Source organism: Mchenga conophoros, linkage group LG5 (genome assembly GCF_057382185.1).
Source record: "Mchenga conophoros isolate Kocher_MC1m ecotype Shallow Benthic linkage group LG5, M_conophoros_male_GT1.1, whole genome shotgun sequence".
Taxonomy (NCBI): Eukaryota; Metazoa; Chordata; class Actinopteri; order Cichliformes; family Cichlidae; genus Mchenga; species Mchenga conophoros.
The window spans coordinates 29,541,023-29,560,196 of NC_140530.1; the positions used below are offsets into that span (position 1 = coordinate 29,541,023).

Genomic DNA, 19,174 nt, shown 5'->3' on the forward strand with positions numbered 1-19,174 from the left:
CTTTATTTAGTTTGACAAGAAGCCTAATTAGAAAACTCAAGTAGTATATTTGTGTTAATTATTAACTTGCAAAACATGAAACATTTGTTACGTAAGAAGTCTCAGAGCTAAAATAAAAAGCCTCACTGTCAGTTTTCCAGTTGCTGGCGGCAGCCCAGAGCTAGCAGGTGGCTATGTCACTACCACAGCACATGGATCTTAGTGGTGGGTTAATACACCATGTCAATAGTCAGCCAGACCCATGCAGACCAAGGCTACATAATGCCTAGCCAGGTGGTCCACCGTGTCGAAAGATACTCTTCAGTGAAATGGGCGTCTGTGTGTAGAGTACATTTACTCATGCGTATTGTTTTGACTGGGTTGGCCTCAGCCTGCCATTACTTATCGCTCACTTACACCTGACACCCTAAAACTCAGCTCACCGTCACATTGACCACAGCTGGCAGAAGACAGCAGCCTGAAACGGGGGGGGGGGGGGGGGGGACAAGCTGGAAAAGTGATTTTTAAAAAAAGGGGGGGACTATTAAATTGTTATGTGAATTATACAAATTAATAAATTATTAAAACAGAAAAAAAAAATTTGTATGGTCTGTACTGGATTGTATGCAGCATAATACTCATCCTGCTCCAACTACCATTTAACAAAGAGTTGCACCTAGCAACAGTGCCATTCATTTCAGCATTCAAGAATGCCTTAATATACTACTACTGTTATAATTAAAGGTTGCACGGCGATCTAAAAAGGTATCAAATAGGCATATTTGTGGTTGCATTTAGAAGATTTTGCTCTCAGCTGGAAAACTATTTACCATCCTAATAACCATGGCAGCAGATCACAGAACATATTGGCTTGAATTTGAATTGATTCAAATCCAGCTGTTTTATAGAGACAGAACAAAAATGGAGAGAGCTTTCAGAAGAGTAAGCAAAAGTATAGGGAATTTAGCTGCATACGTGAACGATGCAAACCATTTAAAAAATTTGCTTTCCCAGAGTTTTATGAGGAAGTAAATGTTTTCAATATGTTAGGTAAACCTCAGAAGATACACCCCACATGTTCTGAGAAATGTTGGATGTAAACATCTTTGGCTGTTTACAAGAAAACCCCACTGGGCGTCTTTAGCGTGCACAGAACATGACTGGGTGACTGTTGTTAAATTTGATTTCAGACACTTAGACCAAGTCCAGTACAGTCTCAAAAAAATGGTGTTGCTAGTTAAGAGAATAAAATCTTTCTCTCTTGTCCAACTCTCAAGGCTGAGTTTACAACCCTTTCGCTTTCATTTAGTCATCCACCAGGTCAATCAACACAGGAATTATTTTCTGTGTTCGTGTTTCTGCAGTGGTACACAAGAATTCAATGGCTTTAAAAAGGTTTATTCATGTTCACAAACAGATTGAGCGTGACAGGAACATTCCCAACACGGCGGGAATAATGTGCGTTTAGTGTGTTATTGTGGGTGGCTTTCCCCAGTGACTTCCTTTGTTGTGGAGTGAAATACCAGTGAAACACCCTGACAGCCCAACTGTGGTATAGAAAATTAGTGACAGTAAAAACATTCTCTAGTTGCTGGCCCTCTTCCCAGAGTCATAAAAGTTTAAAGGTGTTCATAATTGCTAACACACCTGTAACAGTCTGGGCTCATGTTCCTTGGATGTTTATATCTGGGCCCCCTTCTTTTTTCTCTACTCTTGAAGGCTGAGATGGTCAGATGTTTCCTATTTAACCATTTTCCTCTTACACTTCAGTCATTTCTCTTCAGCTTTACTTGTTTATAGAGAAGTACTGCCTTTTATAGAGCATTTTAATTTCAATTTTTTTTTATGAAAAACACACAGACACACACAAAATAAATTTCTTAAGAACTGCTCTGGACAAGTCCAACATTTCTGTGATTTCTCTGACAAGAACAGCTGGACCTCAACAGCTGTTAAATAGCCTGAGAGTCTCTCTGGTTTTATTACTAAGAATCTCTTGGCCTTTCTGCTTTGGAAAATACTCCCATAGGTTTTTCCTTTTTTGTTCATTTCCCAGCAATTCTGCTTTTAATTTATTTGTGACATTTTTCATGTTTACCATATTAGCTGTTATTTATTGATGTCTTATTGCCAATTAAGTACTTTATTACACTTTTAAAACACAAGCCTGTGGAGGTCCGACCGATGCTAAAATAAAGAGGTGTATTGATTAAAATGATGAACAGCTGAGATATGACCAGTATGCTGAGTGTATAGATCCTTGTTTTATGTTAGCATTTGCTGTGCCCACTTTTCTCTCATCAACCAGAAAACAAGAACACATTCACATTTTGCCTTAAGTTTTACTGCTTGGCAAAAATTTTAAATGATAAATAATTAATTTGCATACTTGAACTCCTTAACTTGAGGCACCAACTCTAAACCTGTGTCAATTTATTGTCTTACAGCAAAGTGCTTTGGCCTTAAACATGGTTCACACCCTCCCCCCCAGTTATGTCAGGCAACAGACTGCTCTGAATACGGTCTTCAAGAGGGCTAAAACTGAACTCTGTGTGACATTAGGCTGTTCTTATGTCAACATGACCAATGTAAGGGAAACATATCGATAACAGTGAGAGAGGTTCAAAGTCAGCTGTTGTAATGGTCTTGCGACCAAGTAAAATGTGACTGCTGCTATGATGTTACTCTATTAACCATCCAACAGCTAATATCCAAATACATCAAATCTGATGTCATACCTAAGCTTACCTATTACATGCATTTGGATGGACTGCAGTTAACTTATACAAATCATACTGGGTTTTAAGGCAAAAATACAAGAAATTTAATCATCAATTGCAAGCATTTTATTGTTTACAGTTGCATGGTAAGGTTTGTATTGGACTGTCTTTACAGGAAACTGCTTGCAAGACCAGAAGTTTTACTTTACCTTTGATACAAATGATTCCTTGCTATAACAGTCTGTTTAATCTACTGGTCAGTCAGCCTGTGATTTAAATTGTTGAATGAAATGCCTCTAAATGCCTCAATGCCATTTAGGCACCATAAAAATATTATAATTTTTTATACAAATAATATCTAGTGTCCTCCCACACCACTTTTGAACATATGTACCCAAGAACTTAAGACCTAAATGCAACCAAAAACTATATAAATGAGAAGTCCCAACACAAATCTTACACATCAGAAAGCAGGACTCAAACTAAAACGTTCAAAGAAGAGAAGCATTTGAACATTTGAACAACATTTTCATTCAAGACACCCCAACATCAGGAAGGAAGAAATAAAGAAACCAAATGCTCCTGCTGGAGGGACTGTCCTGGGCTCAGGCTCACCCAGTCACGAGTCCTCAGTTTAACTGCTAAAGCGCCTTTGGTCAGCAACAGTAGGACAGTGGTTCTGACAGAACACTTTTTTAACACTTGCACTGCTTTAAAACTTCATAAAATAACATCAAAGGCTAGTATGCTTACCATCTTGAATGATTCTACAATAAGTCAAGTCTATGAAAAACGCACAATGACTTCAAGGGAGATGAAGACATAGTCTGTGCACAGCTGTTTACTTTAGATATGATGTAGCATAAAGAATTGCTTCTCAGATATTACTCCCGTAATTTCACAAACAGGATAACAAATGAAGGTAAAAAAAAAAATCATAAAGTGTATCAGTAACATGTTAGACTATGAGCCTCTACAGTAGCTTCAGGCAACTGGAAATGTCACATGTGGAAATGTCACACACAAATGTCATATGGTTTCACTATAAGTATTACAGTTTAAGTTTTAAACAGTGACCGAAACATCAAAAGCCAAAATTGTGGCCCAACTAGGGCATGAAGCGAACCATGAATTTGAATAATCATTACACCCTAACTTATACAAGATTAAAAGTGGGTAAGGTGCCCACAGGACATCCTTAACGGGATCTGACAAGACAGTCCTTAAGTAAACCAATATTTGCTTTTAGGTATTATACAATAATGCTAGAGGGGGGAAAAATTAAATACAAAAAACACTGAGCAGATGCTTAAAGTCCTTTGAGAAGCAAGTCTCTGGGCACTCATTTTGGTAGTTAATTTAAAGAATGACATAAATGACCTTTAATTTCAGTGGTCATGGAGACATAAGGACTGCATGTATAGAATTATCAGTCAAATCTGCCAAAAGCCACTTATAATTTGCTGACTTAATAAGGCTTTAAAAATCTTTTTTTCCACCATTGACGGTTTCCCATCATCATCATCATCATCATCATCATAATCTGCCACAGATTTTAATTCAAGACTGAGTGCCATGACTATCACTTGCAATGGCTGCTTGAATCAAGCAGCATTCTTCCAAAAATTTAATGTGAATCTTAAAGAAGACTGTTACGTCCCTCGGCAGCCCCTAATCATCATTAATTAAAAAAGTAAGTTCTATCTATAGAACTGTGTAGATGATTGTTATGGCTTCATATCAGCAGAGAGCAGATCATTTTTTGTTAATAATTTTAAAATGATGATATAACTAACTAAAAGCAGTTCCAGCCTGAAACATTAGTTACTGAGAGAGCTGTCCAGAAAGAAAACATGAATATTGGTAAATCCCAGCCTATAAGAAGTGCTTACTTGATGGCTGTTAAATGAATTGTCTGACCAACGGCTAAGAGAATAACATAGTAGGAGAAGAAGAAAAACACTGATCCAGCCTAATGAAAGATAGGTTGGTTATTATAAGTCATTACAGAGTGGCTGGGCAGAGACCACAGACATTCCTTCTGACAAAAAACACTCACACTTTGGTTGTCAACTTTCGGTTTTTCTGCTTTCTCTGCATATTTTTTTCCTGTACACACTTAGGGACATTTAGGAGAAAAATGGACACTTTATTCTTTCTCATCATTTTCCATATGTGCCTCATTTTGGTGTGTGCGCTTCTCACTGTACATCCTGTCTGTGTCCAAGTCTGTCTCTCAGCAGATGGATGGTGGGTGGTCAGGAAAGGGTTAAGTGCTGCGCTCTATAAACTCTGCTTTAAGAGTCTGCTGAAAGCTACTGGTTCAGCCTTTAAATAGAGTCATTTGACACATTCAACCAGGGGCTTGTGGCAAAAAGCAGCTGCTGACCCAAACTCAGACTTTAAGGCGAGCTGGTGTGTCTGCATCACACTGTTTTGGACAGCATGAAGACGCTCTTTTTCACCTGTATGCTGGTGCCATGGCTGGTGGCAGCCTCAGCCAGGACTTTCGACCACGACTCACAGCTGATACCAGGATCTCTAGCTGGCAGTCAACTGAATGGATACTTCAGTGACTATTTAAAATCAAGGAGGGCTAGGGTGAGAACTTTATTATTTGTATTATTATTTCTTTGGGATGGATTTATGGGATTATATCTACTATTTTTGGTGTTTTCTTTTATTTTTCTAGCCTTTTTTTAAATTTGTTAAAGTTTTGTCATTTTTTTTAATCAAGATATTAAAAAGTTTGTTTTGACAGCATTAACTTAGAAGATCATTTTTTACATTTGTCACAGTGTTAAATAATGACAAAAGGTGGTTATTTTGACACACCAAAGATAAATAATTCCAATAATGACCAGGCATGCATATTGAGGTAAATCAAAGGCACAAGGATAATATTCTTATTCTTAATGAATAAGAGGCATAGTTTCAAGACTGCAGTGAAACCAGACAAAACCAGAAAACTTTATTGGGAGCAGGTTGGAAAAATGAAAAAGCAATTTGAGCAATGCTTTACAAAGAGGGAGAAAGAAGGTTTGCTTAATAGCTGGGCACATTCAAAATCAATTAATTCTACTACATTACACAAGCAATAATTAATCCACTTCATGGTTTAGTTGATAATCCACTTTCTGCTACTTGGTAATGGCAGCATCTGTTAGCACTTCATTTCACTGTCCTCCTCTTCTAACAGATAATCCATTAAGCTCACAGCTCCAACACACATACACAACCCATTTCTGTGGAGTCTTACCAAAACACAACCCTGGGTCGACCACATTAACCCTGTTCTAACCACACTAACCCCCTTAAGAAATATTTGGATGGAATAAAACCAAAATCTGGTCTGATTTCTCCTTCAGAAAACACTTGAAGGAAGCGAAAAACCCACAAACAATCCACAGGGAGAGAGAGAGTGAGACAAATGTGGAGTGTGACAACACAATACAGCTATGGAACCATAACTTCAGTTTGAATACCAGCTGCTTTTCATTTTTCAGTGACAGACCTTATACCTATTGGTGCTGCTACAATTAGCTATTTACCAAAAGGTTATTATGTTAACTTTTTAATCCACAATGTGCAAAGCTCTTCTTTCTTTCAACTGGCTCGAGACCAGGTCAGTTGGTTTAGGGACTCAGCAGTAGGAACGGAGCCCGTATTTTGCTCAAGGTTATTCAATAATGATGCTATTTGTTTATGAGTTATGTACCAGTATTCTAGTTTCCTTCTCTAATGCTTAATGTTTGCAAACATGCTTTTTTGAGGCACCTTCGTCTTCACTCAGCTAGAAGAATGAAATATAACTCAAACTAAAAACGGTCAGCCATGTCACAAGTTCTTTTGTTGTATAACTAGATGAAGAAAGCTAGCATATTTTTTTTCTTTGCAGTAACCTCCAGCAGCATATTGCTTTGTTCCATCACCTTATAAGACACTTTCAAACAATCACACAGCAAATGGCCAAAGACCTTTTGAATTATTCCAGATTTGTGGTTTTCCAATTGCCTTTTATGTTTATGTTAAATTAGGGTAGGTCCACTGCCTCAAATCTCAAAACATACCTAGACTTTTTTTAACGCTAAAAACTAACATATCGTTTCTTCATCTGCGTAGCCATATGGGTCCATATAACTTAAATTTGAGTTTTGTGCTTTATAGGTACTGTATAGTTCTCCATCTTCGGTCGTGTTCTTAGTATAAGCATGCTCACATAGAAAATCTCCAAAAATCCAAAAAGAGGAGTTTCTTCATTTTGAAAACCTCACATAATTTTTTTCTATCATGGGATTTGTCCAATATGTGGTTTCCATGCACCATGAAATGCCCTTAAGAATGCACAAAACCCACCTACCTAATTCTCTTTAGTTTTCAAGTTGCAGCACTACAATATTACCCAGGTTTCAGTTCACAAACCCTGGTTGGTCACTATCTCAGTCACTGGGAGTACTTCAGAAGACAAGTTCTGACCATATATGAACAGTATCATACATCAGAGCCAGCAACTTCGGACAATAAATTCCCCACATTCCCACAAACAGACTGGAATTACTATAGCTTTTTTCTTGTCTTACTGACAGCTCAAAGTTCTCTACACTACAACTTACATTTACCCATATACGCATACAGCGCTTTATTCTAAGCACTTCATGTGTCTTACATCCACAGGCAGTTTACCCCATTTAACCTTACATGTAAATGTCTGGACTGAGAGTAGCCAGATTACCTGAAGGAGACCTACAAAGGCAAAAGGAGAACACAATATCCACATTCCTGTTGGCCTCAGCTAACTATGGTGTTGAACTGTGTCCATAAGAAAAGATTCATTCTTATATCTGGAGGATTAAATACATTTCAATGAATATTAACGTTAGCTCGCGACTTTGTTCCAGTTTTGAGTTTTGGCCCACTGTGTATTTGAGTTTGACACCCCTGCTGTAGACCATGATAACTGGCCTGAGTTGAAAAATTCTGGCTTCTGGTTCCTTGATCTACAGTGTTGCAGTGTTACTAAACCCTCAAAGAGCTGTAAATGAAACTAGACATACTGGTTCATCTTCTTACTTGCACTTTTTGCAATATGAACCTACCAAAACAGGCAGCTGTAATGTTTACAGTCTCATTATGTCAAAGTTAAGTACACAGCGACCCTGTATAACTAACAGCTGATGAAAAGCTCAGGCTCATGAATCTCTTATAGCTAGCTGCTGCAAGTTGAGCCAAGCACAAGGCAATGCATATACTTTTACAGTGTTGTATAACATTTATTTGGTTCCTACCTCAAATTTGATATACTGTAATATTTAAGCATTTTTCCAAACTGACCTAACCCTAGCAGTGTTGATGTTTTGCTCTAGCCAATGATCTGGCCGTTATATGAACAGGCCATGTTTTCTCCTGCAGAGGGCGCTGCCTCCTGCTGATGAACCTGATGACAACCCAATTACAGCGGAAGCAGATGCCGCTGGTAAGAGAAAGACCTACTCTACCTGCATCTAATGTCACACACAAGAAAATGCATCTCAGATTTGATCTTTCTTAGACCTTCATAGTATTGTTAAAGTCGACGAACAATGAACATTCCTTGGACCAAGATTACGAACTACACCAAGAGTATGAACCAGATCAAGGTCCTTTTGTCTGGGTTAACATTCAAGCTTTCGCCTTTGGTTGTTTGAAATCACGAGCACATGCTGGCAAGGAACTCCATAATGCTGAGGTGGATAACAATACCTTGATGCAATTCATAGTGTTCATAACAATAAATCCTTTGAGTATCTCAAACAGCTTAGGTTTTTGTAAGGGTTTAATACCTATTAAGTTGGGTATACACTGTGAGATTTTGGAATGTGAAAGAACACAAAAGAATTAAAACAGTATCTTTGGCCTTGGCTCCAAAACAGCAGTCCTATTGTGCATAGTAAGAGAAGTTCAAAGTTGTCCATCTAACCTGAAAGGACACCTGGAACAAAATTTAAACACCACTCACATTGTGAGATGAATATCCTAAATTTCTGACACTGCTTCATATTTACACTTGTGGGAAAACAAAACTAAACTAAATATAAAACTAAATGCCTTAACAGATTATTGCTGCTTACTTGTGTTTACCAAGGACTGACATTGAAAAGAGACTTTAGTGACTACAATAAACTACGCTAAATACTACTACTACTACTTGTACTACTAAAGACTACTGATGGAAACTGTATAGCCCAGATAAACTTATTTGTAATGTACATTTAAAAATAAAGGTTAAATAAAGGCCTTTACCGTGGAACTGAAGATACAAAAAAAAAGATATTATCTCTCTCTCTCTCATATATATATATATGTGTGTGTGTGTGTGTAAGAGAGAGAGAGAGAGAGAGAGTGCTGGGGCACTGTATTTTCTGTGCTTGTATGGGTTTCATTTGAGTGCTCTGGTTTCCTCCACAAGCCAAAGACATACTTCTTAAGTTATAATTGCTTGTTCTTAATAATTCTTTACGTTGTTTGTGTCACAACAGTCAGATATTTAAATGTCTGACCTCCATGGGGTAAACATCTGTTAATCTAATAGTCCTAGTGTAAATTTATGGTAGTCTGTCTCTATGTATTGCCCCTGTGATCAACTGCCCAGGGTGTACCCTGCCTCTTGCCTTCTCCTGAGACATACTCCAGTGCCCATACTTGGACAAATGGTTAAGACAAAGGATGAAGATTTTGTTGATAAAGTAGGATTTGAAATTTTGGGGGTCCTGGGAGAGGAGATTTAAAAGATCCCATCACGCACTCTCTCTCTCTTATATATGTATATGTATATATTAGAGAGAGAGAGAGAGAGAGAGAGAGAGAGAGATAGAGAGAGAGAGATAGAGAGATAGATAGATAGATAGATAGATAGATAGATAGATAGATAGATAGATAGATAGATAGATAGATAGATAGATAGATAGATGTATCAGTGCTGTGTTTTGAACACAGCAAGGAAGAATTTACTACCTTGCCTCATAAACAGAGTTACTGGTTAAAGTAGAAAAAAGAAATTAAGACATTATAGACTACACAAGTAAAAAATATATGGTTTGACAGAATTGTTTGGGTTCTGAAACTGAAAAGGTTTGGACATTTTTTGTCTTAGGTAAAAACAATACCATTAAAATTGATCACTTAGTTGCAAAAAAAGCAATTACTTATGGCTTAAATGTAGTAAGGCCATATGGACTTTGAAGGCGCCTTGGTTTTTATGGATGCCTTTGTGTTGCAGACCTTCCCACCTGTCTGCTGTGTGTGTGTCTGACTGGCTCGGTGTACTGTGAGGAGGTCAGTCCAGACATGACCTCCATTCCCACACTACCTAAAGAAACAGCCTATCTGTATGCACGCTTCAACAAAATAAGAAAGATCAAAAACAAAGACTTTGCTCAAATTGGTAAGTCTTAACATGGTTACTCCAGAGTTTGTTGATTAATCCATCTGTTCAAAACTCAAGTTTCTGCTTAACATTCAGCAATTAAAAAAAAAAAAAAAAAATTATTTATTTGTTTTTTAATGGGACGTAGTCAGTTGTTGGACACAGATTCACAACAGGATATTATGTTAAGTGCTGGGGCACTGTATTTTCTGTGCTTGTATGGGTTTCATTTGAGTGCTCTGGTTTCCCCCACAAGCCAAAGACATACTTCTTAAGTTATAATTGCTTGTTCTTAATAATTCTTTACGTTGTTTGTGTCACAACAGTCAGATATTTAAATGTCTGACCTCCATGGGGTAAACATCTGTTAATCTAATAGTCCTAGTGTAAATTTATGGTAGTCTGTCTCTATGTATTGCCCCTGTGATCAACTGCCCAGGGTGTACCCTGCCTCTTGCCTTCTCCTGAGACATACTCCAGTGCCCATACTTGGACAAATGGTTAAGACAAAGGATGAAGATTTTGTTGATAAGAGTAGGATTTGAAATTTTGGGGGTCCTGGGAGAGGAGATTTAAAAGATCCCATCACCCACCAGTAGGAAAAATTATTAATCTAGTGCAAAAATTTCAACCTTGTAAGTCAGAGTTTGCATATCTTGCCCTTTGCAGCACAGATATCTTCTTCATTGTAAACAGTCAACTATTATCTATACTAACCAAGGGACATGATAAGTCATTATTTGTACTGTATGACTTAGCTTTTAGTCATATGTATCAACTGCATGTTCACTTTTCTGTAATTGATGAAAGTAGCACAACTTCTTTGTTTCTTTTTTTTTTTTAAAACCCTCACCTATCAACAGTGACTTTAAAGAGGATCGACCTGACAGGGAATTTGATCTCCGAGATTGAAGATGGAGCCTTCTCCAAGCTAACCCTCCTGGAGGAATTGTCTCTGGCTGAGAATCAGCTGGTCAAACTTCCTGCACTCCCTGCCAAACTCACATCTTTCAATGCCAACTACAACAAACTCAAAACCAAAGGAGTGAAGGCTAATGCTTTCAAGGTACATCATGACCTCTACGAACAAACAACCAACTCTGGTGACTGATTTGGAGATAAAAAATCTAAAAAGTTTTACTAAAACATACAAACTGACAATGAGCCATGTCAACTGTCCTTAGCAGTGATCGCAAATATTTTACATGCTCCTGAAAGGGTAAATAATCTTGTTAACCACCTAATTGTATAAATGCTCCAAGATACTATACTTTCCAGGTGAGATGAATATCAATGCTTGAATTTCTCAAAATGTTACCAGAGAATTATGACAAGGTATTATCTTTATATACAGTACACCATCAATTCAACACAGTGTTAGTACAACTAACTACTAAAGTTGATGTGTCTTGGCAGTCCAACTTTCTTTCTCCAAATCTTTTTTTGTTTCCAACAGAAACTCACCAAGCTGGTTAACCTGTACCTGTCCGACAACATGCTGGAGGCTGTTCCATACATCCCAGAGAGTGTTCGGATCTTACATCTTCAGGTTTCTATGTTTTATTAACATTGTATATAAAAATACATTGATTTTGGTCACCAGTGACATCATCAAATTGGTACACAACTTGTGTTCTAGAGTAGGGTTTGATAAACTTCTCCATAGGGGCCTACTGTACTGAGTTCCACAGTAAAAACGCATACTGTGTGGCCCAAATGCAACAGCACTACTGCCAAATAGATTAAAGGAATGGTGCAGTTCCAGCATTTGCTAGTATGCACGAGGCTCCATGCAGATGCATGCCAACCAATTTTTCGTGCCCACTCAGGAACATCTGCCAAGATGCACACAATGCACTTGCTATGCATGTGTGTAAATTTCAAAGAGCTATGAAAGGAAAGACTGTCTGTGGTGTCTGCAGCTGTTTGTGTCCATGCCTACAACTGAGCATGGGTTTGCTTAGAGACACTGCTGGGAAGTTAATTCCCTGTCTACCATCATGAAAAGACTGAATGTGTGCTATTTCAGCAGGAGAGCTTTGTTGCCTGTCATAACTTGTGACCATTAAGTACATGAATATCAGCCTTTATGTTTTTTAATATGTGTAAAAAGAGCTTATTTGCCTTTCATCCACACACACTCGGTGACTCAAAAGCTTTGGAATGAACTCGTCTCTGCAACCCCAGTTATATTAGACACAAATTTAAAGTCAGACTAGAATGCCCTCCTTCTGTTTTCTCTCATTCTGAGATGATGACAGATCAATGTGGTCACCCCTACATTCACATCCAGACTGATCTCTGTTGCAAGTACTGGTCATATGTAAGAATGCCAAAATTAAAGTACAGCATGACTTTATTAGTTACTTTTGGGAATCACTCTACCCATTGTTGATCTCCAAGATCCATATCCGTTGGTACAACCCTTTTCTAGATTAAATTTAAAACCTGTAATTTTTATTAAAAGTGAGGTGTAAAAAAAGACTCTACCAATATTATTTTATTTTCTTCCAGAACAACAACATCACTGAGGTCAATGTGGACACCTTCTGCAGGTCCAATGACACCTATTACCTACGACCAAGTCTTAATGAGGTCCGCCTTGATGGCAACCCAGTGGTGCTGTCAAAATACCCCGACAACTTCACCTGTATGAAAGTACTGCCTGTTGGAAAGTACCGTTGAGGAGACTGAAATTTAACTGTACTCCCTTTGTTGCTGATGGAAGTTTTCCCACAACAAAGAGCTGGGAGACACCATGGTATTTTGGATTTGTGGAGCTGGTCCCACAGATGTCAACGTTTTTACTTCGGCAAACCTACAATCAGCATGTATCAGGTCAAAATCAAACCTCTGACTGGACTGAAGGTGTTCATTAACTCACCTAAAGGCCTTTTACTGACTGGTGGGCAGTAAAGGAAATTTCATCAGTGTAATTAATCTCAATATGCTTCAAACAACCAGTTTGTCTAACCACATTTAAAATTAGTGTTTCTACCTGTAATCAAAATAACAGAGTCAAAGCCGGCTGTCATGTATACTTGGCTTAATCCCTTATGTCTTTAAAATAACTGTAATGTGGTGTATTACCCTTGGTGCACTGAAACATTTTACACCTGCACACGCATAACCATTGAAGTGGCAGTATTTGTTAGATTGTTGCAATTTCTAAGGCTTAAATCCCACAAGGACTTTCCTGGTAGCCTTAAAGCACCCTTTTCACAGGTAATAAAATGCTACTACAACTACTATAATCCTATAAATGAGTGCAGCAGTTTTAACAGTTCTACACTGACAGTCCAAGTTGTTGTTTCATTTTGACCTGCTGATTTACTACATGGATGAACCAATCTTAACAACAACAAAAAAAATCCCAAAACAAACAAAACTACTTGTGACCTTGAAACAACAGAAACACCTGCTGTCACAAACGAAGAGGCTTTCTTGCAGCCCAATGTCTTCAAATTGTTAGTAGACTGTATCTAATTGTGAGCAGTAAGAAAATGTATTTATATTTCAAGTTATTTACTGTAAGCATCTTCATTTTTGCCGTTTTTGCTCATCTAAACAACTGACTTTTAACGCAAAATCTGACATTTCAAAGTTTTACCTAAAATTAGCAACAAAATGCTACATCAAAAACAATAGATCTAAATGAATGGACCCAAGGCAGATTTTTCAGATTTACCTCTGAGTAAAGGGCACTCAATATATGACTGAAGTGCAGTTTAATTGATGCATTAGTGATTATAATAATGTTTTATTTTTAAAGTTTCACATTCAGTTTCTTCACAATTAAATTGTCACAGCTGAATGAAAATTGTGGTACAAAAAGTATATTTAGACATTTTTAGTAAAGCCAAATCGAAACATTCTTGTGCTGATAACTGACATAATTCATGCTGTCTGGTCTGTATGTTTAAGCTAGGACTCTGGCACGTTCCTGTATGGGAAGATCCATATTTATCACAAACTGACTCTTCATGCAACCCTGTTTTGATCCATGTGTTTTCTAGTGAGCTGTTCCTATCTTTACTTGTCTTTAAGAAAGTCATTACTTGACATTTTAGAGTCCTGACAACAGGAGGGAAGAAGCAGGATTGAAGTAATTTTAGTTATACAAAAGGAATACTTGATATCTGCATGCTGATCTATATCTAGTAGATCTATATCTTCAATAGAACATTGTCACATGTCCAAAAAAAAAAAAAAAACAACAACCCAACAACAACAACAACAAAAATATCCTAACTGGCCACAAATCTGTGATCATTGTTAACATTCCTCTTTACGTTAACTGTATGTAGCTTTAAGATATATATTTTTTCTTTGCTGATTAAAAACTACATTTCTTGAAATACAAGAATATTGTGTAAATACGTTAACTAAGTGAAAAGTGTGTTTTGTTCTGCTATTGTGTGGATTAATTGCACTTTTCATTATTCCATTAGACTTAAGTATTTTGTGACTTACCTTTGTTTTCTTAATTTATAGACTCCAGCAGAAATGAACTGGGGAACAATGTATCTATGAATTATAGTAATGTGAAAGTTACTCCTCTTGCTTCTATAGTGTCTTACGTTTGTTCCCAACTCTTCCCTACCATTAATTAAAATTAATTTAGAGATTATTACTGATGTGAATAAGATAGTGGTGTACAGGAATATGTTACATGGCTATGTTTGAAGATATTCTAATAAAGTTCAACTTTTTTTTAATATAATGTGTTTGAAATCAATATTAGAGTAAGCTTCACTTAAAAGCACTTTAGGTGGTTAGTTAGACTAGAAATTTACTGTAGAAATGCCAGTTAATTTTGAAAAATAATATTGTTTTCAATATATAAATTATATATTACAACAACATGAATGATGTTATGTAAGGGGTTTTAGAGGTGTCGTATATAAAGTGGTTTTGGTTTGGAACTTGAGTTTTTACTTGTTGATATCACTGCTAAAAGGGACAAACACGTTTCATTTTTTTGGTGAGAATTTCATGTCAAAAGAATATATAAGGAATATATTTCTATATTTACTTAGAAAATTCACAACCATGTTAAATATGTATTTTGCCCACTCTAACGGTGTTTTCAAGCTGCTGACAGCTACTATGTGTCCATTACACATTTATTACAATAGTAAAGTGAATAGTAGAAGATACTGATAATAGTGAACGACAATCAGTCCTTTTGTGACAGCTGCAACGATGGCACAACCATCAACGTCAATCAGTGTTCACAGTGAGTTGACTACAAATACAAAGAACTGTGGATGAAGAAAACACCAGGGGTAAGTAACAATGTTGTGTTCGAGGCAAGTAACAGCTTGTACATTAGACAAGTGTGCATGCTCCAGCTAATGATAGTAAGTTCTTGGTCATAATAAAGTACTGGAAAGACAGAAGTCGATTTTTACTTCAAACCACTAGCACAATAAACACAAACAGCAAAACAAAAATTGCTGAACTCAGCATGTGGATATTGGTTTATGCATGTGTGGAGAAATTTCCAACTACCTATCCACAATACCGAAAACCCAGTTAGCACTGAAATTGTATGTTGCTAATTATACCTGTTGTTGTGTACGACAGAAACTGCCTTGTTAATGCTATCCAGAAAAAACTTTAGGATTCTTGTGCAGAGATGTATGTCAGCTCCTCTGCTTCTGTATTTTTATATGTTTATTCCTCCAAGTACATGTTTTGTCTGTGTGTGTCATAAAAGCGTGGAATACATAACAGCAAAACAGTTATGGTGGGAAATTTGTTTTTCCATACAAGACCTGAAAAAATGCAAGTAAAGCAAAATAAGAGTTTGGAACACATAGACCAGTATGGAAAATGTGGGTTAATCCTCCTTCAGCTCAGCCAACTTGGCAGAACTTTGCATTCTCCAAGTAAACAGGAGAATAGGTTCCACATTGCTTGTGCAGCTTGATGTACTATTTGATATTTCATTGCTACCTCTTCAACAAAGTCCCACCCTAATATCTCATATTATCATGCTCGCACCACTTCACACCTACTGCATTAACCCATGGTATTCTACGCTTTTCATTCCTCTTCAATTGTCTATCTCTGCAGTGTCACTTTTTGGAGGTGTTGTATTTTCACTATTTACACTTTATAAAAAATATTCTCTGAAAATCAGATAACAGAAAAAAGACAACTCACATAGAATAAAAAGGATGACCCATAATGATGAATCATCAACAGGAACATTTTTCCACCTATATCGATTCACCTAGGTATCCACATAGCCATTCTTTGTACATTCACCAAGTTTAACCTTAAGACATATGTCTCCATTAAATTTCTCTCACATTTAACCAAACCGCTCTTTAACTAGATAATCTATGTGCACTTCTTCACAATACCACTAGATGTCTACATGATCTCTCTGTATTTATTACCGACTACAATGGCCTACTTAGCCTGCTCAAAAGCAGAGGAGGATGCCTACTGGCAATATGTATGGGTCTGATTAGCTACTCTTAGCTCATGACGTACAGATCAGGTGGTTAAATTTGTTAGGTTTGTGAGGGCGAGTTTGCCGGACCATCCATTTTGGTGCATGTGTGTTTTCACTTACTTGGAATTGTTGGAAAGTTCTGCTTCGGTCATCACATCTGTCTGAAAAAGTTCTTAAGGTCCTGAAGAATAGCAGAAGATCCCTGCTCTCCTCTACCCTGAAATTACATTGCACAGATCACTAAAGCAGTTTATTTAAGCCCCCCACCAAGTAGCCAAATGGCTCCAGCCCATGCCACATGAGTTTAACATTCATAGTTTGATTCCAAACAGGGACCTTGTGCACCTCTCTCCTTTTGATTTTTGTATGCCAATTCGCCCTTACTGGGCCAACAAAGGCAGAATGCAAAAATCATTAAGAACACTTTTTTAAGCTATCACAATCCTCAACAGTATCCTGGAAATACTGATTCAAAGTGTGCATGCATGTTAGTGTGCTATTGTTTGAGAGTTTGCACTTAAAACACAGTACAAGCTTGATGGTATGGTTATTGCTTTGACAGGAATTTGGTCATAAACCAGGATAGTCACTCCATACAAATTTATTTTATGTAAGAGTAAATATCCTCCAGCAGCCTACAGATGGCTGGTTGTGGTGGTGGAGGAAAGCGGTTGCAGTGATGTCAAAGGGGGAGCAGGAAAATTTTGTAGCTTATTTAGAGTGTCAGGTTGGTTTGTTTGGTTGATGGTATGAGGAGAATGAGGCAAGTTACAACAATTGGAAATCATTACTGCCATTACAGGGAGTGCAGAATTATTAGGCAAGTTGTATTTTTGAGGAATAATTTTATTATTGAACAACAACCGTGTTCTCAATGAACCCCATAAACTCATTAATATCAAAGCTGAATGTTTTTGGAAGTAGTTTTTAGTTTGTTTTTAGTTTTAGCTATTTTAGGGGGATATCTGTGTGTGCAGGTGACTATTACTGTGCATAATTATTAGGCAACTTAACAAAAAACAAATATATACCCATTTCAATTATTTATTTTTACCAGCGACACCAATATAACATCTCCACATTCACAAATATACATTTCTGACATTCAAAAACAAAACAAAAACAAATCAGCGACCAATATAGCCACCTTTCTTTGCAAGGACACTCAAAAGCCTGCCATCCATGGATTCTGTCAGTGTTTTGATCTGTTCACCATCAACATTGCGTGCAGCACCAACCACAGCCTCCCAGACACTGTTCAGAGAGGTGTACTGTTTTCCCTCCTTGTAAATCTCACATTTGATGATGGACCACAGGTTCTCAATGGGGTTCAGATCAGGTGAACAAGGAGGCCATGTCATTAGTTTTTCTTCTTTTATACCCTTTCTTGCCAGCCACGCTGTGGAGTACTTGGACGCGTGTGATGGAGCATTGTCCTGCATGAAAATCATGTTTTTCTTGAAGGATGCAGACTTCTTCCTGTACCACTGCTTGAAGAAGGTGTCTTCCAGAAACTGGCAGTAGGACTGGGAGTTGAGCTTGACTCCATCCTCAACCCGAAAAGGCCCCACAAGCTCATCTTTGATGATACCAGCCCAAACCAGTACTCCACCTCCACCTTACTGGCGTCTGAGTCGGACTGGAGCTCTCTGCCCTTTACCAATCCAGCCACGGGCCCATCCATCTGGCCCATCAAGACTCACTCTCATTTCATCAGTCCATAAAACCTTAGAAAAATCAGTCTTGAGACATTTCTTGGCCCAGTCTTGACGTTTCAGCTTGTGTGTCTTGTTCAGTGGTGGTCGTCTTTCAGCCTTTCTTACCTTGGCCATGTCTCTGAGTATTGCACACCTTGTGCTTTTGGGCACTCCAGTGATGTTGCAGCTCTGAAATATGGCCAAACTGGTGGCAAGTGGCATCTTGGCAGTTGCACGCTTGACTTTTCTCAGTTCATGGGCAGTTATTTTGCGCCTTGGTTTTTCCACACGCTTCTTGCGACCCTGTTGACTATTTTGACTGAAACGCTTGATTGTTCGATGATCACGCTTCAGAAGCTTTGCAATTTTGAGACTGCTGCATCCCTCTGCAAGATATCTCACTATTTTTGACTTTTCTGAGCCTGTCAAGTCCTTTTGACCCATTTTGCCAAAGGAAAGGAAGTTGCCTAATAATTATGCACACCTGATATAGGGTGTTGATGTCATTAGACCACACCCCTTCTCATTACAGAGTTGCACAGCACCTAATATGCTTAATTGGTAGTAGGCTTTCGAGCCTATACAGCTTGGAGTAAGACAACATGCATGAAGAAGATGATGTGGACAAAATACTCATTTGCCTAATAATTCACACTGAACACTGGTGCTCCACAGGGGTGTGTACTGAGCCCTCTCCTATACTCACTCTACACCTACGACTGCACAGCCACTAACAACTCCAACATCATTGTGAAGTTTGCGGACGACACTACAGTGGTGGGTCTTATCACCAATGGTGATGAGACGGCCTACAGGGAGGAGGTCAGCGCCCTGACCAACTGGTGTCAAGACAACCATCTCACACTCAACGTTGCAAAGACAAAGGAGTTGATAGTGGACTTCCGGA

General features: G+C 37.9%; 2 protein-coding genes across 3 annotated transcripts in view; one reads left to right on the plus strand and one right to left on the minus strand.

The window, feature by feature from the left end:
* The window catches only part of cenpp (centromere protein P), a 117,043-nt gene that overhangs the window by 86,724 nt on the left and 11,145 nt on the right, over nucleotides 1-19,174 (minus strand). For both annotated transcript variants that reach the window (XM_085274756.1, XM_085274757.1), the window contains one exon: nucleotides 16,691-16,787. In XM_085274756.1, coding sequence (XP_085130882.1) covers nucleotides 16,691-16,787 — 97 coding nt within the window. The remainder of the gene's footprint in view (nucleotides 1-16,690; nucleotides 16,788-19,174) is intronic.
* On the plus strand, nucleotides 5,032-14,467 carry ogna (osteoglycin, paralog a). The gene is made up of 6 exons (XM_085274751.1): nucleotides 5,032-5,300; nucleotides 8,109-8,172; nucleotides 9,955-10,119; nucleotides 10,965-11,167; nucleotides 11,558-11,650; nucleotides 12,616-14,467. Exons 1-6 carry the CDS (start codon nucleotides 5,145-5,147, stop codon nucleotides 12,784-12,786), a joined length of 852 nt encoding a protein of 283 aa, XP_085130877.1. The 5' UTR covers nucleotides 5,032-5,144; the 3' UTR covers nucleotides 12,787-14,467.